Source organism: Octopus sinensis, linkage group LG6 (genome assembly GCF_006345805.1).
Source record: "Octopus sinensis linkage group LG6, ASM634580v1, whole genome shotgun sequence".
Taxonomy (NCBI): domain Eukaryota; kingdom Metazoa; phylum Mollusca; class Cephalopoda; order Octopoda; family Octopodidae; genus Octopus; species Octopus sinensis.
This window is the reverse complement of record NC_043002.1, coordinates 68,160,065-68,188,017: the sequence shown is the minus strand read 5'-3', so window position 1 is coordinate 68,188,017 and position 27,953 is coordinate 68,160,065. Positions and strand designations below refer to the sequence as shown.

The 27,953-nt window shown below is 37.9% G+C and overlaps 1 protein-coding gene across 2 annotated transcripts in view; it reads left to right on the top strand.

The window, feature by feature from the left end:
- LOC115213462 (long-chain-fatty-acid--CoA ligase 5) overlaps positions 1-27,953 on the top strand; it is a 117,613-nt gene that overhangs the window by 78,194 nt on the left and 11,466 nt on the right. For both annotated transcript variants that reach the window (XM_029782445.2, XM_029782446.2), the window contains 11 exons: positions 4,885-4,986; positions 8,474-8,573; positions 9,715-9,887; positions 16,392-16,424; positions 17,295-17,346; positions 18,930-19,000; positions 19,865-19,936; positions 21,662-21,796; positions 23,889-23,971; positions 26,275-26,425; positions 27,474-27,546. In XM_029782445.2, coding sequence (XP_029638305.1) covers positions 4,885-4,986; positions 8,474-8,573; positions 9,715-9,887; positions 16,392-16,424; positions 17,295-17,346; positions 18,930-19,000; positions 19,865-19,936; positions 21,662-21,796; positions 23,889-23,971; positions 26,275-26,425; positions 27,474-27,546 — 1,045 coding nt within the window. The remainder of the gene's footprint in view (positions 1-4,884; positions 4,987-8,473; positions 8,574-9,714; positions 9,888-16,391; positions 16,425-17,294; positions 17,347-18,929; positions 19,001-19,864; positions 19,937-21,661; positions 21,797-23,888; positions 23,972-26,274; positions 26,426-27,473; positions 27,547-27,953) is intronic.

Here is a 27,953-nt window from a genome sequence, read left to right as displayed (position 1 = left end):
TGGGTGTTGCTTTCCTTCCGAGAAGTGTGTGTGTGTGTTGTGAGTGGGTGGGTACATATGTAATTTACTGTTATTGCCAAAGTAATTGATATTCAAGTTGGGTTGGGCATTCCTCATAGTCTCTGTACTAAAATTCCTCGGTTGGGCCACATTCTTTAAATAAATTCTTTATTGAAACTCTCTACTCTATGTTTTGTCACTGCTGCTACTAGTAATTCTAAAAAGCAGTAATTCCTACACATCAAATTTTGGCATAATCATTAACCCTTTGTTACCATATTTCTGTTGAGATGCTCTGTGTTTCTTTCAATTAATTTTAAATACAACAAAGAATTTAGTAAAATAATAACTTAGTTACTATTAAGCTAGTGTTAGGAACATAATTTGTGACTAAGGTTTGGTGGAATATTTTTATTAAAAACTTATGAAAACAAGGCATTTGCACTACAGAGCTAAAGCCATTTTCAGCTGGGTTCGTAACGAAAGGGTTAAAGCACCAGACTAAACGTTTTGTAGCATTTACTTACAACCCTATAAGTTCTGAGTTCAATTTAACTCTACCTTTCATCCTTCTACCAGTTTAGTAGTGGGACAGTGGTTTCCAAAGTGAATTCCCCTAAAAGTTGTAGGGTTCTGTGAAATAAGATGTCTTTTAATGGTGATTAATAAAAAAAATAATTTTAAAATAATTAAAATAGTAGCATAGATTTTACAGATTCTTTGTAATTTCATTGAAGATTCTACAGTCGTTTCAGCAGTTAAAATATTAAAAGTGGTATTCACCATTGTGTTGCCTTCTGTGGAATTTGTGTGTCTTGGCAGGCATGAAACTCTACAGAGCATCCTTATGATATAGTTATGGGTTATACAATGTTTGGCGATTCATATAAGGGTTCCAAGAGAAAATAACAAGTTGAAGAACTACTTTTATAATGAACCCCAATGTAAATGGAATTATTGCAAGAAATGATGTAGAACCACATTTGGAGAATGTGTAAGAGGAGAGAGTATTGTGTCGAGGATGTAAACTTTCAGAATATCTATTTTCTATTAAAAATATTAGTGTCCCCATGTAGCTATTTTAATCATATATATATATATATAGGCACAGGCGTGGCTGTGTGGTAAGAAGCTTGCTTCCCAACCACATTGTTCCGGGTTCAGCCCCACTGTGTGGCACTTCAGGCCGATCAAAGCCTTGTGAGTGGATTTGGTTGACGGAAACTGAAAGAAGCCCATTGTGTATATGTATGTGTGTGTGTGTGTGTGTATATATATATATATATATATATATATATATATATATATATATATATATATATATAGTTGCAGCACAGACTTCAAAGTGATGGGTTGGAAATCTCTAATCATGGTAACACGTGCTGAAGAAGCTAAGGCTTATTTTGCCAGTACAGAAACTGGTCCACGTGAGTCCAGATACTTAAATGTATGTTAGTAGATTGGTCTTAACCTGATTTTGCCTTCGTTTGATTTCTGTAGTTATCATCAGTGTATTTTGGGCAATTTAATAAGAGTTTTTGACTGTTATTTCAAGCAGGTAGACATACTTACCATGTCCTTTGATTAATTATATATATATATATATATATATATACACACACACACACACACAGGGTGTGGTGAATAAACTCTTGTCTAAATTATGCAAAAATGAAAATAACATTCACATCTCATTTTAACAGATATATTTACCAAAATTACATAAAAACATCCTGAAATACTAAAGAGTAAATTTATTCAATAAAATCGCCATTGGCTTTAACCATGGCCTCCAGACGACTTCAGAATCTCTTGCAACACTTCTGGACAGCCTCCTTGTTTAAGTTGATGAAAGCTGCCATAATCCTTGTCTTCAGTTCATCTTTGGTGTTACAAGGAGTTTTGTTGCTCTCTCGCTCTACTGCACCCTACACATAATAATCAAGGGGGTTGCAGTCTGGGGAGTTAGGTGGCCAGATGTTAGGGGTGTTGTAGTTGCAGAAATTGTCTGACAGCCATGACTGGGTTCTCCTGCTTGTGTGGCATGGTGCAGAGTCATTTTGCCAGATATAGGGTCTTCCAGCAGTCACCCTCTTCACCCAGGCACTTGATATAGGCTTCCGTGTTGAGTTTGAGGCCATGTGGGTAGATGAATGGAAGCATGGTGTTGCCATCACTAGTGATCACTCTGAACGCCATGATGTTGAGTGGATGTTTGATTTTTATCACTCTTGGTACATGTCCTCAGATTGACACCCAAACACTCTGAAATGTTTGCATTGGAGCTTTTGGTGTGAATGCCAAGTAGTACAGCATGCTATTTCCAAATTTCTGGCAGTCAAGGTACTGTTTTTCTCACAGACTGTGCCCAACTGACCTTACTATACTTTATAGTCAACAGATTCAAAAATAAACTATGTGCAGCTCACGAAATTAAAAATATAAAATGACAACAAATTACCCATCGCACCCTGTACATACTTACACACACACACATACATGCACATATATGCATACACACACATGCACATACTCTTTACTCTTTTACTTGTTTCAGTCATTTGACTGCAGCCATGCTGGAGCACCGCCTTTAGCCAAGAAAATTGACCCCAGGACTTATTCTTTGGAAGCCTAGTACTTATTCTATTGGCCTCTTTTGCCAAACTGCTAAGTTACAGGGACATAAATACATCACCATTGGTTGTCAAGCGATGTTAGGGGACAAACACAGACACACAAACATATACACACACACACATATACATATATATATATAATTTACAAGATAAGGGCAGAAGAAAAATTTTTCTATTTGGATATATTTGGGGTACTTAAGTCTGCTCGGGACTTAGTGCTTGCTTCTTCCATGGGTATGAATAAGTATTTCATTTATATCTCACGTATGTGCCGCTGAAGAGGGGAAAATTTCTTGTGAATTAACCCCGAAATTGGACCAATACGGTAATAACGAATTTTTTAGAGATTTCTATCGGTTTGTTTCGAGACGCATAAATTTAAATGGTTATTGACAAATTTTTTGTTTCGGCGTATCTGGCATTAGAATTTTTCTTCTGCCCTTATCTTGTAAATTATGTATAGATTTTACTTTTAAAGGCATTTTTTGATATGCTGGTCATTGATAAAATTTTTTCCTGAAAAAAATTTTATCCTATATCAATTATATATATATATATATATACACATATATATGACAGGCTTCTTTCAGTTTCTGTCTACCAAATCCACTCACAGGGCTTTGGTTGGCCCAAGGCTATAGTAGAATACACTTGCCCAAGGTGCCATGCAGTGGGAATGAACCTGGAACCATGTGGTTGGTAAGCAAACTTCTTACCCCACAGCCACACAAACACACACACACACACACACACACACACACACATAAATGTAGATCATTATTATTTGTTTTAGTTACAAAATTTATACTTTTCCTAATTTTCATGTGTGTTTGACCTCTTTAATCTAAAGGTTGTTTTTTTCCTATTTCATCTCTGTCTGAATATAATTCAAGAAAAGATTTCATATATTGAAGTTATCTGGAAAATATTTTACTTTGTTTTAGTTCTTTTGTACTATTATTTGGTTTTGGTGGGGGTTTTTATGGCTTAACCAGAAAGACAAGACAAGGTCCATGATCTTTTTCTTGGCCCCTCTGCTTGAGGTAGGAAAGAAAGAATTTCAGAGAGAGACCTCGGTTGAAGGCTTCATCAAAGACACACAAGGATCAACTTTGGAGCAGGATTAAAAGTGAAAGAATCATCTCTTTTAGACATTCGTCACCATATTTGCCTTATAAAGTGACTTGATGGAATCTATTATCATCCTTGTCATCATCTTCATCATCATCGTCGTCTTTAATGTCTGTTTTCCATGCTGGCATGGGTCATACAGTTTGACATGGAGCTGGCCAGCCAGGGAGCTGTCCAGATTCCGATTGTCTCTTGTGGCATAGTTTCTACAACTGGATGCCCTTCCTAACACCAACCACTTAACAGTGTGTGTTGGATGCTTTTCTAGGTGCCACTTGCATGGGTGCGTTTACGAAGCACTGGCACAATTGCATTTTATGTGGCACCAGCACTTGTAAAGGACATACTTTTATGTATGGACGACAGCAGTTTTACTTTGCTTGGTACATCTTCTCATGTACAGCGAATCACAACTCCCAGTCCCTTGTCATTTCTTCAGTGAGGGCCCAGCATCTGAAGATCCTTTCTCACCACTTTGTCCCACATCTTCCTGGGTTTACCCCTTCCACAAGTTCCCTCCACAGTAAGAGCTCAGCATTTCTTTATGCAGCTGTCCTCATCTATATACATCACAGTCTTCTCTCTTGCACACGACATCTGATGCCTCTTACACCCAGTTTCCCTCTTAAATCATTTATACTCTTTTATGCATGCACACTGACATTACCCATCCAGCAGAGCATGCTAGCTTCATTTCTTTCAAGCCTTCGCAAATCCTCTGTAGTCACAGCCCATGTTTCACTGCCATGTAGCATAGCTGTACATATATAGGCATCATACAATCTGCCCTTAAGGTAGAGGCTTTTAGTTACCAACAAAGATAGAAGCTCTCTGAACTTTACCCAGTCCATTCTTAATCTAGCAACTACACTTTCAGAACTTCCTCCACCACTGCTAACTCAGTTGCCTAGGTAACAGAAGCTATTTACTACTTCTAATGATCCCCCTGGGCATTTGAGGGAGTCTGTTGTCTGCACATTTTTAGTGCTTATTGTACCTGCACATATGCCACACACACAAAGACTATTTTCTTCTGTCACACACAAACTCTATAGTATTTTTTTTATATATATATATATATATGAATTACAATTTTGTTTTTCTCTTTTTATTTCAGGTATTGGTTAAGTCAGCAAATGTAGGAGCTGGATTAATAAAATTAGGACAAAATCCTTCAAATACTACACACATTGGGATCTATTCACAAAATAATCCTGAGGTTTGTAAAATTACTTGATATTTGTTTTCTAAATATTTTTCCATTTTATTGTTATATTAGTGTCACATAGAATTGTAAGATATTAAACATCATCACATAGGTGTTCAGTTTTAATGATTTGCTTTGATTTTTTTTTTGTTATGCATCGACCGATATATGTTTGAGAAGACCTGTTAAGTGAAGTAAAACCCAAATCCTAGCTCTGGCCAGTGGCTCCTGACTGGTTCCTGTTCCGGTGGCACATATAAAGCACTATCCAAACGTGATTGATGCCAGGGCTGCCTGACTGGCTCCTGTGCCGGTGACAGGTAAAAAGCACCATCCAAATGTGGTTGATGCCAGTGCCTCCTGACTGGCTACTGTGCCAGTGGCATGTAAAACACGCCCACTACACTCTCAGAATGGTTGGCGTTAGGAAGGGCATCCAGCTGTAGAAACCTTGCCAGATCATATTGGAGCCTGGTGCAGCTGCTGACTTTCCAGACCTCAGTCAAACTGTCCAACCCATGCCAGCATGGAAAATGGATTTAAACGATGATGATGATGCTGAGACTGGATCTTATATTCAGTATGGACAGACAAAACTATTCAGATATGTTATGAAAACTTAACTGACATTTTATTAATCTGAAAATATATTTTTCTCTTTTTCTCTATCTCTTATCGTCCCACAGGATGCCCCTAAATATATTTAAAAATTCACAATAACATGCATATTTATTCTTAATACATTCCAGTGGATTTGAACATGAATATGCAAATTTCTGTTGTTTGTCACAGGAGAACAGCTTCATCTTTACCACAGATGTGTATTTATAATACATTTCATTTGTACAAGGGATTCTGGAACACCAGTGCTTTGACATGTCTCTTCATCCAGAAGCACCTAGAACTGTTGGCCTTGTTTATAATTTCAGTGAACAGTTTCTTTGCTGTGCTCTTCTGATATATCATCATCATCATCATTTAATGTCTATTTTCCGTGCTGGCATGGGTTGGACAGTTTGACAGGGGCTGGCTAGCAGAAGACTGCACCAGACTTCACTGCCTGTTTTGGCGGGGGGTTTTCAGCTGGATGCTCTTCTTAACACCAACCACCTTACAGAGTGGATTGAGTGCTTTTTACAGTGAAGTAGAAAGGTTTTCATGGAACTATTACAATGGCTATTTTTAATTTCCTATGTGCTAACCATTTACCATCTCTTAGAGTTAGCACAACATCATTTTAAGACTGCAGATAGTGACATTTTTCTTCGTCCAGCATATGGTTTTTGTTGTTGTCTAGGTGTCTAACTTGATTGCTGGTCAAACATCATCTCCTAGATAACTAACTTGACTGATATATAAGACATCTGTGTTTACTACTTTCCATGATAAGACACTAAAAGAGCATCTATGTGGTCACATAGCTATTAGAAATAGAAGCTAAATGACTTTCAAATTACAGATATGTAAGACAGAGCACAGATGAGCTGAGAGGCAAACATATGGGTGTAAAGAAATCCAGCTGTTGTGTATAAGAGAAAAGATTGCATTAGTGTGGATATGTGGTATGTACGGCAGATGATAGTTGCCAAAAAATTATCTGAATGGAAGGTGCCTAAAGAAGAGGAAGACATGGGAAGAAGCAATAATGGTTGATTTCAAGAACGTTCAGCATTCTAAGATCAGCCTTACTCATCATTGTTTTAACGTCCACTTATGGAGTTTATTGAGGCAGATTTTCTATGGTTGGATGCCCTTCCTGCCATCAAGCCTTACCTATTTCCAAGCAACATGATATTTTCTCATAGTTGGACTTATTTTTGCGGAACATTAGAAATGAATGGCATTCATTTATAACGATTGCATGTCTAAACAAGGAGACACAAACATACACAGTCTCTCTCTCATATGTATGACAGGCTTCTTTCAGTTTCTGTCTACTAAATCCACTCACAGGGCTTTGGTCAACTCACAGCTATAGTAGAAGACATCTGTGCCGGTGGCACATAAAAAGCACCATCTGAATGTGGTCGATGCCAGCGCCACCTTGACTGGCATCCGTGCCGGTGACACGTAAAAAGCACCAACCGATTGTGGCCATTTTCCAGCCTCCTCTGGCTCCTGTGCCGGTGGCACATAAAAAGTACCCACTGCACTCACAGAGTGGTTGGCATTAAGAAGGGCATCCAGCTGTAGAAACACTGCCAGATCAGACGGAGCCTGGGGAAGCCTCTTGGCTTCCCAAACCCTGGTTGAACTCTCTAACCCATGCTAGCATGGAAAACGGACGTTAATTGATGATGATGATTTGCCTAAGGTGCTACACAGTGGTACTGAATCTGAGACCATGTGGTTGGGAAGCTAACTTCTTATAGTAAAGAAAGGACACATTGGTGAATATGGTCATTGATATTTAAAAAGGCAGCAAAATGGTTCTGGCTGGAATATTTCTAATCCTAGGTCTGCTCATTAAGGGCTGACTTGGAGCTAAACAATAATAGCTGTATATAATATCACCATTGAGAGAAATGTATTGAACATTAGTTTGCTTTCCATAGTACTGCTGTTTAAGTTTTTATATTTCAAGCAGTTAAAATATTTGATAAATGTTTTTATCCATTCGTTCATTCATTATTTGAAGGGTGGTGAGCTGGCAGAATCATTAGCACGCCAGGCAAAATGCTTAGCAGTATTTTGTCTGCTGTTATGTTCTGAGTTCAAATTCTGCCACGGTTGACTTTGTTTTTCATCCTTTCAGGGGCGATTAAATAAGTACCAGTTACACACTGGGGTCAATGTAATCAACTTAATCCCTTTGTCTTTCCTTGTTTGTCCCCTCTATGTTTAGCCCCCTGTGGGTAATAAAGAAATTATTTGATGCAGGCCTGGCATTGTAGTTAAGAAGTTTGCTTCTCAGCCATGTGGCATTTTGGGGTTCAGTCCTACTGTGTGGCACCTTGGGCAAGTGTCTCTAACTGTAGTCCTGAGCTGACCAAAGCTTGTGAGTGAATTTAGTTGATAGAAACTGAAAGAAGCCTGTAGTGTGTGTGTGTGTGTTGTGTATGTACATTTATGCACTACGAAAGATGGTGATAAAAGCAAACAATAATTCATTCACCATTTCCAGTCTTTTTCCCAGGCTGGCATGGATTGGACAGGTTTCTTGTAGCACAGCATCTTTCCACTCATTGCAGACCTTTATTTCCTTTGTAAGGTTCAATATCCCCAAAGCACCCTTTACATCTTCTTCCCAGAACTTCCTCGATCTTCCTCATCTGCAGGTTTCCTTCATGTGGATCCCCACTTCTTCACTCAACTGTCATATTCTATATGCATTATGTCTGTATCAGTATAGTCTTTTCTCGTAATCTCTCTGATATCCATTCTTTTTCTCTCTCAATTTATCTGGGTTGTCTTGATCATCTATGCAAACTTTATGCATCTAACACAGCAATAACTTTGATTCAGATGTCTATATACAATTTCTGTTTTTTTTTTCCAGTTTTTTATTGTTGAACAAGCTTGCTATATGTACTCAATGGTCCTCATCCCTTTATATGACACATTAGGACCAGATGCTGCAACGTATATTGTTAATCAAGGTTTGATATCTATACCTTTTACTTTTAAAATTTATCTTTGTTAATTTAATTTCATCATTTATATGTATTCCCTCTCAGTTGATGATCTTACTTACTGACCTTGCTAATGCCAGTTCTATGTAAAAAGTATCCAGTACATTCTGTAAAGTGGTTGGCATTAGGAAGGGCATCCAGCTGTAGAGACCATGCCAAAGCCCTTATCAGAATGGAAAATGGATGCTAAATGATGATGTAAACATTTCTCTTGTGTTGTTTGTTTGCAAAACTTCATTCAACTTGTCTGTTGGCTTGTTACATCTAAATAATATTATGCTTTGATATCATCATCATTTTACTGTCTGCTTTTTCATTCTTGCATGGGTTATATGGAATTCATTGAGGTAGATTTTTTTTCTACAGCTAGATGCCTTTTTTGTCACCAACATTCACTTGTTTCCAAGCAAGGTAATATTTTCCCCATGACCAGACATATTTTCAATGAAGATTGGAAATGAATGACATTGCTTGTATGGTGGTGACACTTATTTATAATTATGTCAAGACAAGGAGGCAGAAATAAACACATATACATTCATATAGATGTGTGTGTGTGTGTGTCTATGTGCATGAACCCTTGTTTTCACATCATGTACTGATTGTGAATGAGCATCATCATCATACAAGTGAGATTTGTTTGCCAGTCTTCTGTGATAAACATGTTGGCCATGAGGAAATATTACCTTCCTTGATAAGGATTGGCAACAGGACAGACATATGGGCTGTAGAAAATGTATCTCAATGAATTCTGTCTCACTCATACAAGCCTGAAAAAGTGGACATTAAACCATACGGTCTCTGACTACCAGTTACCCTTACAAAGCATTATGTTGGCCTGAGGCTGCAGTAGAAGACACTTAAGTCAAGTGTCACACATTGAGATGGAACTTGAAACCACATGGTAATATACTAAATGCCATATCTACACAGCCATCATGTCTACACCTATAGATCATTAATAAAATGTATCATAAATCAATTTTTGTTTAATCTTAAAGGGGCCAAGAAGAAAACGGTTTTGTAATACTTACGAAAATGTTTTCATGTCTTTTATTTTAAAACTAATATCTGATGTAATTGTTTCTTTCTGTTTCTCTTTCTATAGCCGAAATTTCTTTGGTTGTTTGTGACAAAAATTCTAAACTGAAAAATTTGCTGAAGCAAAAAAGTAAAATGGTATCCTTAAAGACAGTAGTGTTGATGGAAGCTCCAGACAGTGAATCTTTGTCTTTGGCCAAATCGACCGGTGTAAAAGTGGTCTTGTTTGAAGAATTAGAGGTTAGTTTTATTTTAGAGTCCTTTCTTTCTGTCTTTAATGTGTGTACACCTACCCCACTCTCTCTCTCTCTCTCTCTCTTTCTCTCTCATGCACATAATATTTATAGGTAACATATCCACTGACTTTTCTTTTCAATATTTATTTCTTCTTTAAGGCGGTGAGCTGGCAGAATCATTGGCACACCGGGCAAAATGCTTGGCGTTCTGAGTTCAAATTCTGCTGAGGTTGACTTTGCCTTTCATCCCTTTCTGGGTTGATAAAATAAGCATCAGCTGAACACTGGGGTTGATGTAAAACAATTCCCCCGCTCCCCCGAAATTGCTGGCTTTGTGCCAAAATTTGAAACCAATATTTATCTCTTCTTTAAACCTATGTCAGTACTTACAAAAAAGAAATTCTGGTATCGATTTGCTTGACTAAAGGTGGTGCTCCAGCATGGCTGCAGTCAAATGACTGAAGCAAGTAAAAGAATAAAAGAATATATATATATATGTGTATATATATATATATATATATATATGAGGAGAAGTTTCAGGTGTGGAAACAAGGATTAGAATCGAAGGGCCTCAGAGTCAATCTAGCTAAAACCAAAGTCGTAATCAGTAGGAAGGTAGACAAATCACAAACACCTTCAGGTAGATGGCCCTGCTCGATCTGTAGAAAAGGTGTAGGTAGAAACTCTATAAGATGCACCAAGTGTAAGCTATGGACACATAAGAGATGCAGCAATGTCAAAGGAAGGCTAACTAGGAAGATGGTTTTTGTATGTGGCAGATGCTCAGGAACAATAAACACTGAAAATGCTCTGAGACCAACTTCCGTCACTTTCCAGGGAGAAAAACTAGAAATAGTTGATAGTTTCCGTTACCTAGGTGACCAAGTCAGCAGCGGGGGCGGGTGTGCTGAAAGTGTAACTGCTAGAGTAAGAATAGCTTGGGCAAAGTTCAGAGAGCTCTTACCTCTGCTGGTGACAAAAGGCCTCTCGCACAGAGTGAAAGGCAGGCTGTATGATGCGTGTGTACGAACAGCCATGCTACATGGCAGTGAAACATGGGCCGTGACTGCTGAGGATATGCGTAAGCTCGCTAGAAATGAAGCCAGTATGCTCCGATGGATGTGTAATGCCGGTACTCACACTCGGCAGAGTGTAAGTACCTTGAGAGAAAAGCTGGACCTAAGAAGCATCAGTTGTGGTGTGCAAGAGAGACGTTTGCGCTGGTATGGTCATGTGGCGAGAATGGATGAAGATAGTTGTGTGAAAAAGTGCCACACCCTAGCGGTTGAGGGAACCTGTGGAAGAGGCAGACCCAGGAAAACCTGGGACGAGGTGGTGAAGCACGACCTTCGAACTTTAGGTCTCACTGAGGAAATGACTAGAGACCGAGACCTCTGGAAGTGTGCTGTGCGCGAGAAGACCCGGCAGGACAAGTGAGTCCACAACCCGTGGCCTTCTACATGGGATGGAGCCAGCCTACGTATGCATACCTTCCCTTCTTGGGACACAAAACTCTACTTGTGAAGACGTGTTGAGGCAAGTGAGGATCAGAATCGAAATCGATCAATGGAAATTGCGGATGTGCTACCAGTGCCGGTGGCATATCGAAACTCTGCTTGTGAAGACCCATTGAGGCAAGTGAGGATCAGAATCGAAATCGATCAATGGAAATTGCAGATGTGTTACCAGTGCCGGTGGCATGTAAGAGAACTTTCCGTTTCGCGACCGTTGCCAGCACCGCCCCGTTTCGTGTCCGTTGCCAGCCTCGCCTGGCCCTTGTGCCAGTGGCACATAAAAAGCACCATCCGTTCGTGGCCGTTTGCCAGCTCTGTCTGGCACCAGTGCGGGTGGCACGTAAAAAGCACCCACTACACTCACGGAGTGGTTTGCGTTAGGAAGGGCATCCAGCCGTAGAAACACTGCCAGATTTGACTGGGCCTGATGAAGCCTTCTGGCTTCACAGACCCCAGTAGAACCGTCCAACCCATGCTAGCATGTAAAACGGACGCTAAATGATGATGATGATGATGATGATCACATGAACAATGACGAAAAAAATATGAGAAAGATATGGTATATAATTTTTTTTATGCAGGGGTTCCTTGAGACATATAATTTATTTTAAGGGTTACGGTAGGGTAAAAAGTTTGAGAAACACTGATTTAGAGATTTGAGGGGTATAAGATAGGTAAAATAGGAGCAGATGTTGATGTGATTGAGTAAACCCTTGAAGGCTATGCCCCTGTCATGGCTGTAGGCCATGTATTCATGATGTCATAGATTACAATGTATTAGAGTCTTCTTTCAGCAACTAATAAATAGGTTTGCCATCTGGGTTCATCATGTGGATAAAATCATGTCTATGTCCTGAAGGTTGATATTTGGACTTATAATAGCCTAACCCATTTTAACCCACCGTCCTCAAATGAGGACGGTTGTATTTGGTTCGTTTACTGCAATAAAGGTTAACTGGACACAAAATAGTGCTTGTTGTATTTATTTAACCATTGTATTTAGTTTATTTACTGCAATAAAAGTTAACTGGATGCTTCCATATGTTTGTTATCCCTATTTATATAACTATCTTCAAAATTTCAACTGGGTTAACCTGGTTTAAAATGGGTTGATATATGTATATATTGACGGCAGTGAGCTGGTAGAATTGTCAGCACATCAGGCTTGTTTGTCATTTGACTGCCGGGGCACTGCCTTGAAGTGTTCTAGTTGTACAAATCGACTCAAGTATTCATTTTCTGCTGAGCCACTAAATTACAAGGGACCATAACCCCCACCCTTCCCGAAATTGCTGTCCTTGTGCCAAAATTTGAAACCATCTTATGTATATGTTTAAATTTCTTTGATAAATTTAGAAACCTCTGTTAAATGATGACATTTCTTCATCTTCATTCATAAACACCATTTCATATAGTTGCTAAACTATATGATCTTCTATAAAAAGAACATTTGTTGAGACAATGGAATGGTTGAGACAATGGAATTTACCATGCTACACCAGACTTCACGGTCCATCATAGCATTACGGTGGTTCTGTTGCTGGATGCCTGTATCCCTGGAGATTATATCAGGGTAGGAAAGTGTGCGCCCTCTAGTGTTGCGAGTAGATGGCTTCCAGAGGAGAAGAGTAGAAATTGCCTCGTTTTCAGCTCTACAACAATGTCCAGCAAACTGGACTCTCCTACCTTTCACAAGAGATGACACAGGTGGTAGTTTCCCATATATTTGCATTTTGGTTGGATGACACTTCCACGAGAGATTTTGAGCTCTCATAAGGAGGCGAGTGTAGGTTCCATCCAACCACCTCTCAAGCTTCTTTGATAACATCCAGGTTTCTGAGCCATATAGTAGAATTGGTTCGACTGTGGCTTTGAAGATTTCAAGTTTGAAGTCTCTACTTAGATTTGATGAACAATCTCTTTGTAAACACCATACTTTCTTTTGGGACTTGTCTATTTTCCTGTTGAGTGTGCCCTGTCTCTTCATGTTTCATTTGTCATAATATTTTATTTACCATTTTATAAACATTATTTTCTTTAATGCTTTTTGTTAGAGTACTCGTAATTTCTGGGATACCTCCTTCGTTAGCTTGGTGATTAAGTCTAGTTTCATTAGATGTTATTGAGTAGACAACATGCAGTTGAGGAATTGGCCTTTTATGTCTTTCTGTAGGTTGCCTGTTAGAAGTATGACAATAGTTTTATCCATACTCTCTAAACCGAAAGGGACTTCAACCATGTGGTCCAGCCATTTGAACCATCCACTAAAGCAAACAAAATTGCTGAGTTGTATGATCTAAAATTGGAATAATGAGAATGACTTGACTGGCTCGTGATATTCTTCAAGTATTCTTGGAAACGTTGCTGTTGAGTGAGCTGGATTTCATCTTTATGGCAGCAGTTATTAACTAAACCATTGCTGGGTTTCGCAGCAAAACTGACATTTTACATTAAATCCTCCACAAGAATTTGTTTCCCAAGTTGTTAAGCTATTCATTTGTTACATCCTGTATGCTTCATATTCTCAGCATTATGACATCTCCCAATATTTTCATCTATTCCTGCTTCATTTTGAATTCTGTCAGTTGTTCTTATTCCTATATTTGTTCTCCATGTGTCTCTGTTCTTAAGTATCATGTAACAGATTTTTGTCTAAGATATTAGATTTCTTTGTTCTTGACTCTCATTACCAACTCTTACTGCTATTCTTTGCCCATTTTTTTTTCTTTAATTTTTCCTTTATCTTTCAGTTTCATTTGTACTCTAGTTCCTGCTCTGTGTTTGGTACACTCATCCTTCTTTCCTTAATAGCTATTTCTAATTTTCTTATGTTACTCTCTCTCTCTCTCTGTCTCTCCCCCCCTTCTCTCATCTTATCATCTGAACCACCTTAAGTACCTCTTGAGATCGTCTGAGTTCCCGACTTTAAACATGTTGAGCTCATTTTGCTGCTGTTGTCTTTGCAACTTAAATTGCTGTACAGTGTCTGCTTTTCTGTAATCGCCATATTCTTGTTTCATGACTGGCTGACATATTTTATTCTTATTTTAGATTTGCATTTCATATATTGCTTCCTCTTGTTTCTCGCCCTTCCCCTTCTCCTCCTCTCCTTCCTCCAGCTCCCCCCACCTTTCTCTGCTATTTTCATTTTCAGGTATTGCATCAGTTTCACTTCATTTTCAAGTACTGCATCAATTTCACTTTCATTTTCATTTATTGCATCAATTTCCAAAAACATGAACATACCCCCATTACACACTTTTACTGTGTGTTCAATTTCCAAGAATAGATAAAATAGTTTTTCCTTGTTTTTCTGGTATTATTTCACATTTATTTTTTCATGTTAATATTGCTTAGTTTTTGCAAGTTCATTTGTTTACATATGGTTAGGGAAATTATTTTCACATCTAGAAATCACTGTTATCACTAAGCATTCAGTTGTGAAGTTTAAGTGGAACCTGTTTGTTGTTGAGGCTGGCTAAGACCAACAGTTATGTGTCTTGCAATCTCTTTAGTAGTAAAGTTTAAGGTGACGATAATTCAGTAAATTCCCTGCTCTCAGTTTCACAGAATAAATTTATCATAATTATTATAAATCTTAAAGATTTTTCAAATCATTATTATTACAAATCATCATCATCATCATCACCTAATGTTCATTTTCTATGCTGGCTTGGGTTGGTCAGTTTGTCAGGATCTGGTGAGCCACAGGGCTGCTTCAAACTCCAAAGTCCATTTTTTGTATGCTTTCCATGGCTGATGACCTTTCTAATGCCTAATGCCGACCCCATTACAGTGTGTCCTAGGTGCTTTACAAGGCAATAGCATAAGTGGGGTTGCCACATAATTTGCAAGACAAAAAAAGAACAAGAAAAAGCCCTCTTAACTAAGTGTGGGGTGTATTTGAGAGGAGGAATTAGCTTTTTACCAGGTATTGAGAGGCTAAATTATGATCAAAGGACATGTGCAAGAGTCTTACTATAGAGGAGACATATGGTTTACATATGTTCATTTTAATAAATACTTTCTTTGATCTTAGCTTTTCATGTAATGTTCAAAATTCAAAAGATACTGAATATATATGTTCTTATATTCTAATCCTGGGTCAGTTATGTTACCACATCTCTTTTGGTAGCACATATTGAAGTCCCTATACCAAGCTCCTGATCATGTAAGAAAGCAGTTAGGTTGAAGTGATCAAAAAAAGACTAATTAAGGTGAATAAAAAAAATGCTTGATATAATTATATAAATGGTACTCAAATATTGTAAATTACATATCAACAACAATTTAGGTAGCAAGGAAATAATTACTTACTTAAACCCTTTACTCCCTATGGATGTAGGCAGTCAAGGATTTATCTCCATTGTTTTGTACTCTGAACTGTCTTTTCTGCTTCTCTCCTTGGATCCATGACTTTTCAAACAATTCTGCAGCTTCCTTACAGATTTTGTTGCACTGTGTTATATGGTTCCCCCGGGGGAAATCCTTCTTCTTCCAGTTCTCGTTGGTTTTGAATTGCTTGCAATACTTCTGTAACTTTTTTGTTCTAGGTAGGAGTGTTGGCCCTTCACAAACCTATTTTTACCTCTGTGAAGAGGTAGTTCCCTACTAACCTGGCCTTTATCCTTTTGCCCTGTCTAGGTTGGGAGGTCCTGTCAGGAGCTTGCACTCTGCTGGCACAACTCTCAGGGCCATTGTGGCACACAGACCACTTCCCTGCAACCAAGACTGGACTTTGTGGTGAAACAATGAAATAATAGAGATTGCTTATTGATTAGGAATGAAATTTCTGTGACTGTCCCATTTTCTAAAATCTCAGAGACCATTCTTTACAAAGAACAATATTCCATAGGTTTTAGTTTCAGGACTGAAAAAATTCTGAATTTCTCCATGCTATATTTCTTTCTTATTAATTACATAATGTCTTTTACATTCATCTTGGTATTCTTTTATCTTACTATTTGTTTTATATTATTTTTTTTCTATTCCAGAAATTAGGAGAAGAGAACCCACACAAGCTTGTGGTAAATTTCTTTTTTATATATATTTTCCTTTTTCACTTCAATCTTTAAACAACTAAACAGCTACAACAAATTATTTACATTATTTACATTTGACGGATATTTGTCCTCATTTTGTTTGTTGTTAACGCGTTTTGGCTGATATACCCTCCAGCCTTCTTCAAGTGTCTTGAGGAAATTTTGAACCTGGGTTCTCATTCCTAAGGTATTTTTCGATGTTATTATTATTATTATTATTATTATTATTGTTAGTGTTCAGGTCACTGCTTGGAATCGAACTTGGAATCTTAGGGTTAGTAGCCCGCACTCTTAACCACTATGCCATATGCCCGTGGGCAATTAAATATAGAACTGAACTACAACAAAGTTTTAGTTAATAATTTAATATAACAGTGTCTAAAAATGTCTAAAAAGAAAGTGTGTGTGTGTGTGTGTGTGTGTGTGTGTGTGTGTGTTTATATTTACACAGTAGTAATGGTGATGGCATTTATCACACACACACACATGTCTGAGTGTATTTCTGTGTGTGTGTATGACTGTTACTATGTCTATATATTTATATGTGTGTAAATCTATGTGTGTCTGTTTTAGTGTTAGTCATAAGATGACAGACTGTGTAAATATAATAAAAAAAATATTTGAAATTATTTTCAATTCAAAGAGATAGTTTCTTTACATAATATTCACTCAACCTTTAAATGCACACAAGTAGTTTTGTTAAGGAGTTTAAAAGCATTTGGGCCAAGGCTACCTCCCATCTTCCCTTCCCACTAGACTCAGTGGTTTATGGGCCTGGATCCCCCATTGAAAAAATAAAAATAAAATAAAATAATTTTTGTTTTAATTGTATCCTCTGTTTTTGTCTTTGTTCAGCCTTGCAAATCAACAGATGTATGCATAATTTGTTACACAAGTGGTACAACTGGTAAGTTAGTTTTACATTTTATGGTCAATATCATGAATTGTGAAAAATATTTGGCTATTAGAAATGGAATTTTATTTTTCGGAAGTGAAATTTATTAGACATTTCTGGTGTTTGTAAATAAAGTATTATCATAAAAATTATTAATATTAAACTATTGAAAGCAGCAACATGTCAATACTTATTCTTATATCATGAGATGTCAAACAGTATGTTCTGTAACCTTTTTGTTGCCCTATTTTTATTGAATTACACTTTCTTTCTTTTGGTTTTTAATGATTTAGTATATAAAATGCCATATCTAGCCCAAATATTCTACCTGTTTATGTTCATATTAACCATATCTGGTCTCTCACACCTAACCTGCAATGTCATTCTAAAAACAAGCAATCACACCATTGAAATCTTGGAATTACAAGATGACGCATGATTAAATCAAAACATCACCATCATCATCATTTAATGTCCGTTTTCCATGCTGGCATGGGTTGGATGGTTTAACTGAGGTCTGGAGAGCCAGATGGCTGCACCAGGCTACAATCTTATCTGGCAATGCTTCTACAGCTGGATGCCCTTCCTAACGCCAACCACTTAAAGAGTGTAGTGGGTGCTTTTTACGTGCTACCAGCACAGGAGTCAGTCAGTCGGGCTTGGCATTGATCACGTTCAGATAGTGCTTTTTACGCACCACTGGCACAGGGGCCAGTTGGGGGGTACTGACATTGACCATGTTCAGATGATGCTTTTTACGTGCCATTAGCACAAGAGCCAGTCAATGGGTACTGGCATCAGCTATGTTTGCTTGGTGCTTTTTATGTGCCACTGGCACAGGAACCAGTCAGGCAGACCTGGCATCGACCACGTTTGGATGGTGCTTTTTATGTGCTACCAGCATGGGAGCCAGTCGGGGGCACTGGCCACAGCTGTTATTGGTTTTATTTGACTCAACAGGTCTTCTCAAGCATATCATATCATCCGGCGCATCAAGGATATTCTTAACAGGGCCAGAAATGCGTGGCTATGACTTCACTTTAGTCGTCAAGTGTTCTCAATCACAGCATATCTCCAAAGGTCCCAATCTCCTATCATTGCCTCTCTGAGGCCCAATGTTCGAATGTCATGAATAAATATGTGGGACTAAATACGCAGCAAAACACTTTATTTCATGTTGCTCCAGTTTGTTCAGCTGTAGAAATAAGTTGCAACATCACTGGTGCCAAGCTATATTGGCCTTTGCCTTTTCCCTCGGATAACATTGGTGTTGTGGAGAGGGGAGGCTGGTATGTTTGGGTGTGTGCTGGTCTTCCATAAATAACCTTCCCCAAACTTGTGCCTCAGAGGGGAACTTTCTGGGTGCAATCCCATGGTCATTCATGACTGAAAAAGGTCTTTATTTTTTAAAATTTACTCAAGTGTTATTGCATGCTTTGGTATCATGTGATATTTTTTAATTTTATTTAAGCATATTAATGTCAATTATTCAACTATTTTAGAATCCAACAAATTTATTATGGACATTTTTATATTTTGATATGGCCATGTTTCTTCTCTATGATTGAAACAATCACTTCTATCTATATTTGTAGGTATCCCCAAGGGTGCCATCCTTACACATAAAGGAATGTTAGCAGCAGTTATTGCAAGTACAAGACAGATGGTATGTTCATATTTTCCAATATTTTCCAATATATTTTTTCTTTATGTGTAATTGGAAAGAGATAGACAGATAGATAGAGAGAGAGAGAGCTTGAATGGCTGGCTAAAGTCAGTAGAGTACTATTTCATCTTATTTCATTCATGCTGACAAGGGAGTTTCTAAGTAGTCAAATGATCATCTAGACATAACAGTCAAATTTCCTTCAACCCACCCATTACTTAGGTTTAGGCCTGTCACGAGCCTCAGAACTTGTAAGGCAGGAGCTTAACTATAAATGATTGAGATTACAAAACTCCCCTACTTATTGCACTATATATATTTCTTTACTACCCACAAGGAGCTAATCACAGAGGGGACAAACAAGGACAGACAAACGGATTAAGTCGATTATATCGACCCCAGTGCGTTACTGGTACTTATTTTATCGACCCCGAAAGGATGAAAGGCAAAGTCGACCTCGGCGGAATTTGAACTCAGAGCGTAACGACAGATGAAATACTGCTAAGCATTTTGCCTGGCGCGCTAATGTTTCTGCCAGCTCGCCGCCATGCCCTATATAGCCAAACCTTAATGACAGTATTAATGCCGAATTTGTTTACATCCCTGTTACCTAGCAAATCAGCAAACAAAATTGATAAAATAAACATCAGACTTAAAAAGTTTTTGGGTTGAGTTGTTTCACTAAACCCTTCAAGATGGTGCCCCAGCATGGTCGTAATTCAATAAATAAAACAAGTAAAAGATTTTAAAAAATAACGAAAACTCTGATTGTTACATTATTTTTCATTTTACTATTTTAATTTAAAAAAAAAAAATTTTTTTTTCTTAAACTTTTAATTTTATTTTCCTTTTGTGTTTCTGCAGCATATCATTGGCTGTGAAGATGTAATGATATCTTACTTGCCATTAGCTCACGTCTACGAAAGATTTGTTCAAGTAAGTGTTTTTCTTGAATTTTTTATACATAACTTAATTAAAACTGAAATACTTTACATACTCATTAAACACACCCTGACTGAGTGTATATTTCCAAAGTATATTTACAGTATATTGCCAGTAATTTTCCACACTATTTTTACATGTAATAATACATTTGCAGTTAACTCTTTTGAAACTAACCTTCCTGAGGACTGCCTTTCGTCTTATGACATAAACTTCTTGTTTTAAAGGGATTTAAATGAAAACTTTCCTTCAGAGATTCATGTTAATTAATGTTTTAAGAACCAGCTTAATAATGGCAATGTTGCTTTACTAAATTCTTCATTCATCATCATCGTTTAAAGTCTGCTTTCCATGCTGGCATGGGTTGGACGGTTTGACTGAAGAGTGGCAAGCCAGGAGGCTGCACCAGGCTCCAATCTGATCTGGCAAGTTTCTACAGCTGGATTCAACTTCCTAATGCCAACTACTCCGAGAGTGTGGTGGGTGTTTTACATGCCATCAGCATGAGGGCCAGACAGGTGACACTTGCAACGACCACACTCAAATGGTGCTTTTTACATGCCATTAGCATGGGACCAGTCAGCTGGCACTGGCATCAACCACGCTTGAATGGTGCTTTTTACGTGCCAATCAGGTGGTGCTGTCATCAGCCACAACAACGTCTTCACTTGCCTCAATAGGTCTTCACAAGTGCTGTTTATTGCCGAATGATTATTTTCAAAATCAATTGAAACAAAAACAGTTTATTTCAAAAGAAAATTGGTAACAAATCACTGCCACCCCTTTTCTTTAAAAGTTTCATAAACACACTTTACAAAAAAAGTATTGTGTAATTCTTCAGTTTAATATTAATTGTTTTTATCATAATTTGACATAAAAACAAACATTAATATGATATATAGTTGCAAGCGTGGCTATATAGTGAGAAGTTTGCTTCCCAGCCACATGATTCTGGGTTCAGTCCCACTGTGTGGTACCTTGGGCAAGTGTCTTTTACTATAGCCTCAAGCCAACCAAAGCCTTGTGAGTGGATTTGGTAGACGGAAATTGAAAGAAGCCTGTTATATGTATATCTATGTGTGTGTATCTTTCTCTCTCAGTCCCCCCACCTGCTTGACAGCCTGTGTTGGTTTGTTTGTATCTCCATAACTTAGCAGTTTGGCAAAAGAGACCAATAGAATAAGTACAAGGCTTAAAAAATAAGTGCTGGTGGGGTTGATCTTTTTGACTAAAAATTCAAGGCAGTGCCCCAGCATGGCCCGCAGTCTAATGACTGAAACAAGTAAAAGATAAAAGATATACATTTATTATTTATATGCATATTGGTATAATTATTTTTATAAAAAATGATGGCAGTTTAGAAGAAATAAACTAAATCTGTACTTGATAAATGCATTGACAACATACATTCCATATATATTTGATTACAGTCTTTGCTACAACTCATCATATATTGCTTCTGATCAAAATTCATTTACTGAGAGTAATAATATTTTGTCAATAATAATTTAGCCTGCATTCCATAGTCATAGCATATAGATGTCTCTATGACATGTCTTCTGTATAACACTGTTAAGATGAAGCATAGCATACATCACAACCTACAAATTTTATTCAATATATGTTGTTTGCATATATTTCTTATGGTTAATATACAAGAGTTTAATATATTAAAATTTTCATGTATTTTCATAAAAATTTCTGTTTTCTTTGTTTTAGGTGATGCTTTATATTGCCGGTGGTTCTATTGGTTTCTTCAGTGGTGATGTCAAAAAACTAATGGATGATATTAAAGTTCTAAGGCCCACTATATTCCCCTCAGTACCACGGTTATTAAACAGATTATATGACAAAGTAAGAATTTTACAGATTTTAAAAATTCTTTTATAGGCACAAATGTGGCTGTGTGGTTGAGAGGTTTGTTTACCAACCATGTGATCTCAGGTTCAGTTCCACTGCACAACACCTTGGGCAAATGTCTTCTATTATAGCCTTGAGCCAACCAATGTTTTGTGTGTGGATTAGGCATGATGTCAAGACAAGAAGACATAAGCACCCACACACACAATGAGAGAGAGAGTTTTGGAATCATTCAGCTTCTACCTACCAAATTTCTTTACAAGGCTTTGGTTGGTATGGGGGCTATAATAGACAGTTCTTGCCTAAAGTACCATACAGCAGGACTGAACTTGAAACTGTAGTTGTGTAACTCATTTCCTCACCATGCAATCATGTGTGCCTCTGGCATGGAATGTTATTTTTACTGGATGGTTGAATGGTTAACTGTTATACTGTATCGCACATTGGTCCCTCTATGCACACTTCCTCTGGTTTCTCTGGACAGTTTTTGTAAACAAGCTGTTGCTAACTCCTCACTCAACTCTTCTTTTCCATTATTTTAGAAGCAAGTGGTCTCTCATGCAATGTAGCTGAGAGGGAGTATGAAGAGTTGACCCCACCCACCATACTTAATTAGTGCTTTAATAATCCACTCTCCCTGTTGGATTTGAACATAGCATTTATGAACTGGTTTTTCTCATAATATATCTGCTTAGTTTATAAGTTTTATTTACATAAAGATTAAATCACAATTTGATTACAAAAGAAAAAGGAAAGAGATGGGGGTTAAGCAGCTGAAGATGTTGCAGGGAGGGAATACACCTCAGAACAAATGGTGTTTTCAGCTGCATCCAGCTGACATGACCATAGTGATGTTACCATGGAGAATGGGAAGCAACACTCACTGCACCCCACTCTGCAGGGTTCATTTCTTAGTTGCACTGCAGTTACTCCAATTTTGCAGGGGAAATTGAAAGCATGAGGTCCAAGAACACCCGGGGTTTCAGTGGTGACTGGTACAAACTGATAGTGGCCGGTCAGGTTTTTTAATGCTAACTTGTTTCACATTAAGTGCTTCAATGTTACAATGTTACTCTCATTCTCCATTCCTCCTCTATTTATGTGTGTAAGCATATTTCAGGTTCAATTAATAAATTGTATTCATTCTCTCTCTCTTTCTCTCTCTCTCTCTCTCTCTCTCCTCTCTCTCTCTCTCTCTCTCTAGATATATATATATATAATATATATATATATATATATATATATATATATATATATACACACACACACACACACACACACACACACATAGGCGCAGGAGTGGCTGTGTGGTAAGTAGCTTGCTTACCAACTACATGGTTCTGGGTTCAGTCCCACTGCGTGGCACCTTGGAAGTGTCTTCTACTATAGCCTCAGGCCGACCAAAGCCTTGTGAGTGGATTTGGTAGACGGAAACTGAAAGAAGCCCATTGTATATATGTATCTATGTGTGTGTGTTTGTGTGTCTGTTTGTCCTCACCAACATCACTTGACAACTGATGCTGGTGTGTTTATGTCTCAGTAACTTAGTGGTTCAGCAAAAGAAACCGATTGCATAAGTACTAGGCTTATAAAGAATAAGTCCAAGGGTCAATTTTTCTCAACTAAAGGCGGTGCTCCAGCATGACTGCAGTCAAATGACTGAAACAAGTAAAAGAGTATATGTGTGGGTTTGTGTATGTTTCTATGTGTGCATTTGCTTGTGTGTGTGTGTGCATGTATATATCTGCTTCCCATGCTGTCAATGTAGGTTGTATGTCCAGTCTGTCATGCGAAATCTTCAGTATCCAAACAACTGATTCCAGTTGTCTCTCATTTCAAATTCCTTATTAGAATGATAAACAGTTTCAATTTAAACTGTTTCGATTTAGTCAGCTGAGATATTTTTTGCCCTCAGTTAAAATTTAAATGCTTGCTGTTACTTTTAATCTTGAACATTTATTTACTGAAACTATGTTGATAGCAATTGAATACAAGGTAAATCAGATTAAATTCATTTGAAATTTTCTGTAAAAGAAATAACATTATTAAATAAATTTTACATTTAAAAAAAATTTTTTTTTGACAGATTTTAGAAAAAGTAAATTCAAGCAAAGTAAAGCAATGTGTGTTCAACATGGCATTATCTGCCAAAGCAAGTGAATTAGAAAGGTAAGCTGTTTTTTTTTCTTTTTTTTTTTTTTTTTTTAACTTATGGTTTATGTAATAAGTTTATTTTCCTTTTCTGTGTGACTGTTTTGAAATTTAGAACTGACACTAATGGAAACATTTGCTTATCAACGAAGAAGATGTTTTAGTTTGATTTTTGTTTTTAGCAAGGTGTCTTTAACTGTAGCCATATTTGTGTCGTGCTCAGAAACTCTAAAGGTCAAGTATTCTCTTGACACTGTTTTCTGTATTGAATGCAAGGCCCACTTACCCACCCACTGATCTGCAAGAATAACAAGTTATAATACTTGTGAGTGAAATATAGCTTTCAAATATATACTGTATTTGATGGCCTATTAGACACATGAGTGCATAGGATGCACCCTAGCCTAGACTATACTTTTGTAAAATAAATTACCACTAAAATAATGTTTTAATTCCTCCACTTACCTGTATAGTTTTGTTATTACTGGTAATTATAAGCAATTTATTGCATCTACATTCGATATAAACATACCGTAGGTGATTGTTCACCAATAGATGGCAGCACATGTTTTGTAAACATACATACCGTTTTCAGCGAGTTTTGAGCCTACATTAAGTGCATTGGATGCATGGAGGTTTTTTAAGACCATTTTGGGGTAAAAAAAGGTGCGTCTTATAGGCCATCAAATATGGTAATTACTGCTAGCAAAAGAAACATTCAGTCTTTGTTCTCTCACTCTGTAGAAGGCTTTCTGTTTGTTTGTTCATCTTTGTGTATTTGTATCATATCATCATCATCATCATTGTTGTTTAATGTCTGCTTTTCATGCTGGTATGGATTGGACAGTTTGACTGAGGACTGGCAAGCCAGATGGCTGTACCAGGCTGCAATCTGATCTGACAAGGTTTCTACAGCTGGATGCCCTTCCTAATGCCAACCACTCTGAGAGTGTAGCAGGTGCTTTTTACATGCCACCGGCAAAAGGGCCAGTCAGGAGGTACTGGCATCAACCATGCTTGAATGGTGCTTTTTATGCACTAGCAACGACCACACGCAAATGTTGTTCTTGCAGTGGGACTGAACCCTAAACCATGTGATTCTGGAGTGAACTTCTTTAAACTGGCATTCCGTCGGTTACAATGACAAGTGTTTCAGTTGATCCGATCAACGGAATAGCCTGCTTGTGAAATTAACAGGCAGGAGTTGCTGTGGTAAGGAGCTTGCTAACCAACCACATAGTTCCAGGTTCAGTCCCACTGCATGTCACCTTGGGCAAGTGTCTTCTACTATAGCCTCAGGCCGACCAAAGCCTTGTGAGTGGATTTAGTAGATGGAAACGGAAAAGAAGATGTCATATATATATGTGTGTGTGTGTGTGTCTGTGTTTGTTCCCCCACCATTGCTTGACAACCAATGTTGGTGTGTTTACATCCCTGTTACTTAACGGTTCAGCAAAAGAGACTGATAAAATAAGTACTAGACTTACAAAGAATGTATCCTGGGGTCGATTTGTTCAACTAAAGGTAGTGCTCCAGCATGACTGCATTCAAATGACTGAAGCAAATAAAAGAAAAGAATAAAGTGGCTGAGCACTCCACAGACATGTGTACCCTTAATGTAGCTCTCAGAGAGATTCAGCATGACATGCCGAATGTGGTAAGGTGGGCTCTTTGAAATACAGGTACTACTCATTTTTGCTAGTTGAGTGGACTATAGCCCCATAAAATAAAGTGTCTTATCCAAGGGCACAATACACTACTGGGAATCAAACTTACAATCTTACACCCACTCTGAATGCCCCTAACCATGTGCTAAATACCCCTAACTACTAAACCATATGACTTCATTGTGAACTTCTTAACCATATAGCCTCATCATCATCGTTTAACGTCCGTTTTCCTTGCTAGCATGGGTTGGACGGTTCAACTGGGGTCTGGGAAGCCAGAAGTCCCTGCCAGGCCCAGTCTGATCTGGCAGTGTTTCTACGGCTGGATGCCCTTCCTAACGTCAACCACTCCGTGAGTGTAGTGAGTGCTTTTTACATGCCACCTGCACAGGTGCCAGACGAGGCTGGCAACGGCCACACTCGGATGGTGCATTTTATGTGCCACCAGCACAGGAGCCAGTCGGGGCGGCGCTGGCAACGGCCACGTTCGGATGGTTCTCTTACGTGCCATCGGCACTGGTATCACAGCTACAATTTCCATTGATGTTGATCGATTTCAATTTTGATTTTCAAAACTAGTATCAACAATAGTGTACCTGTTCTAAGACCAGAATCGTTTGAAATACTTATGCTCTTATGTGTCTTCTATTTCAGAGGTATTCTTCGCAATAACAGTTGGTGGGATAAATTAATTTTTCGTGAAATTCAAAAAACTTTAGGAGGACGTACAAAGTTGATTACGACAGGTTCTGCACCATTATCACCAAAAGTTCTTTCATTTCTACGTTGTGTTTTTGGTTGCATGGTAAGTTACCATTTCTTGAATATTTATAATTCATATCATCATCATCATAATCAATATTTTATGTCCAGCTTTCATACTGGCGCTAGTTGGATGGTTTGACGGGATCTGACAAGTATGACCACTATTTCTGTGACTGGATGTCCTTCTTAGTGCCAGCCGCTTTACAATGTGTACTGGGTGTTTTTTTTTCATAGCATCAGTAGCAGTGATGATTGCTTTGTAACTTGCAAGGTTAAGGGCCTCAAGTGACTGAGGGAGAAAAGAGAGTGGGATACGTGTACCTTTAACTTAGTTCTCGGGGAGGAAAGAGTAAGAGAAAGTTGTGGTGAAAGGGTACAGCAGGGTTCACCACCATCTGCTGCCGGAGCCTCATGGAACTTTAGGTGTATTTGCTCAATAAACACTCACAACACCTTGTCTGGGAATCGAAACTGCAATCCTAAGACCGCCAATCCGCTGCCCTAACCACTGGGCCATTGCGCCTCACACATATTACACACATATTATATATGTAATAATTAAATTATGTATTATACACTTCACTGTGTTTTGTTATGTGCATGATCCCCTGGTCTGTGTAAGAATTGTCTTGTATGAAACCAGTCCATGGTACAAAAAAAAGTGTTGGGAACTGTGGATCATCATCATTGTTTAATGTCCATCTCCCATGCATGCATAGGTAGGATCGTTCATAGGAGTTAGTCAGGTAGAAAACTACCCTATGCTACTGTGTCTGTTTTGGTAGGGGTTTTATGGCTGGATGCCCTTCTTAATATCAACTGCTCTGCAGAGTGGACACAATGCTTTTTACGTGGCATTAGCACCGGCAAGGTTAGTTTTGGCATGTTTTTTACAGCTGGATGCTCTTCCAAATACCAACTACTTTACAGTGGGGCTGGATGCTTTTTACGTGGCACCAGCACGGGCAGGGTCACTAAATAACTTTACCTTCACTAACAAAGTTGTCACTTTAGCTATTATTGTATTTAAAATAGCTATTTTAGTCTAAACTGTTTCACTCTGTGCTTATTTTTTTATACTTTCAAAGATAATCGAAGGTTATGGCCAAACTGAAACCCATGGTGTATGCACCCTTCAGCATCTTGGAGATATGAGCATTGGTAAGATTTGTTTTGTTTCATTTTTTTAATTTGGTTTGTAAGATTTGTGATGTGAACTGGTATGTTGAAACATATTTTGTTGTATCTTGGGTGGGTCATTATGCCAATAATAAACACATGCACTGACTCTTGTTCACTTCTTTATTTATACTATTTATTTGTCAATTGGTTAACTATTTAACCAATCAAATTAATTGATTAATGTCATTGATCAGGTCATGAAAGGTGATGAAAGGACTTTAAGAAGCATGATTGATTGATTGAATCAAACAATTAAGTAGTTTAGTTTTTCGCAACCATTTTTTCCCCATGGACCCCTTTGATTCGTATTTTACTCTGGTGGACCCTCATAGCCATTCTGTCTTTAGAAAATCCTATTATATTTTTGTTATTAAATATTATTAGGA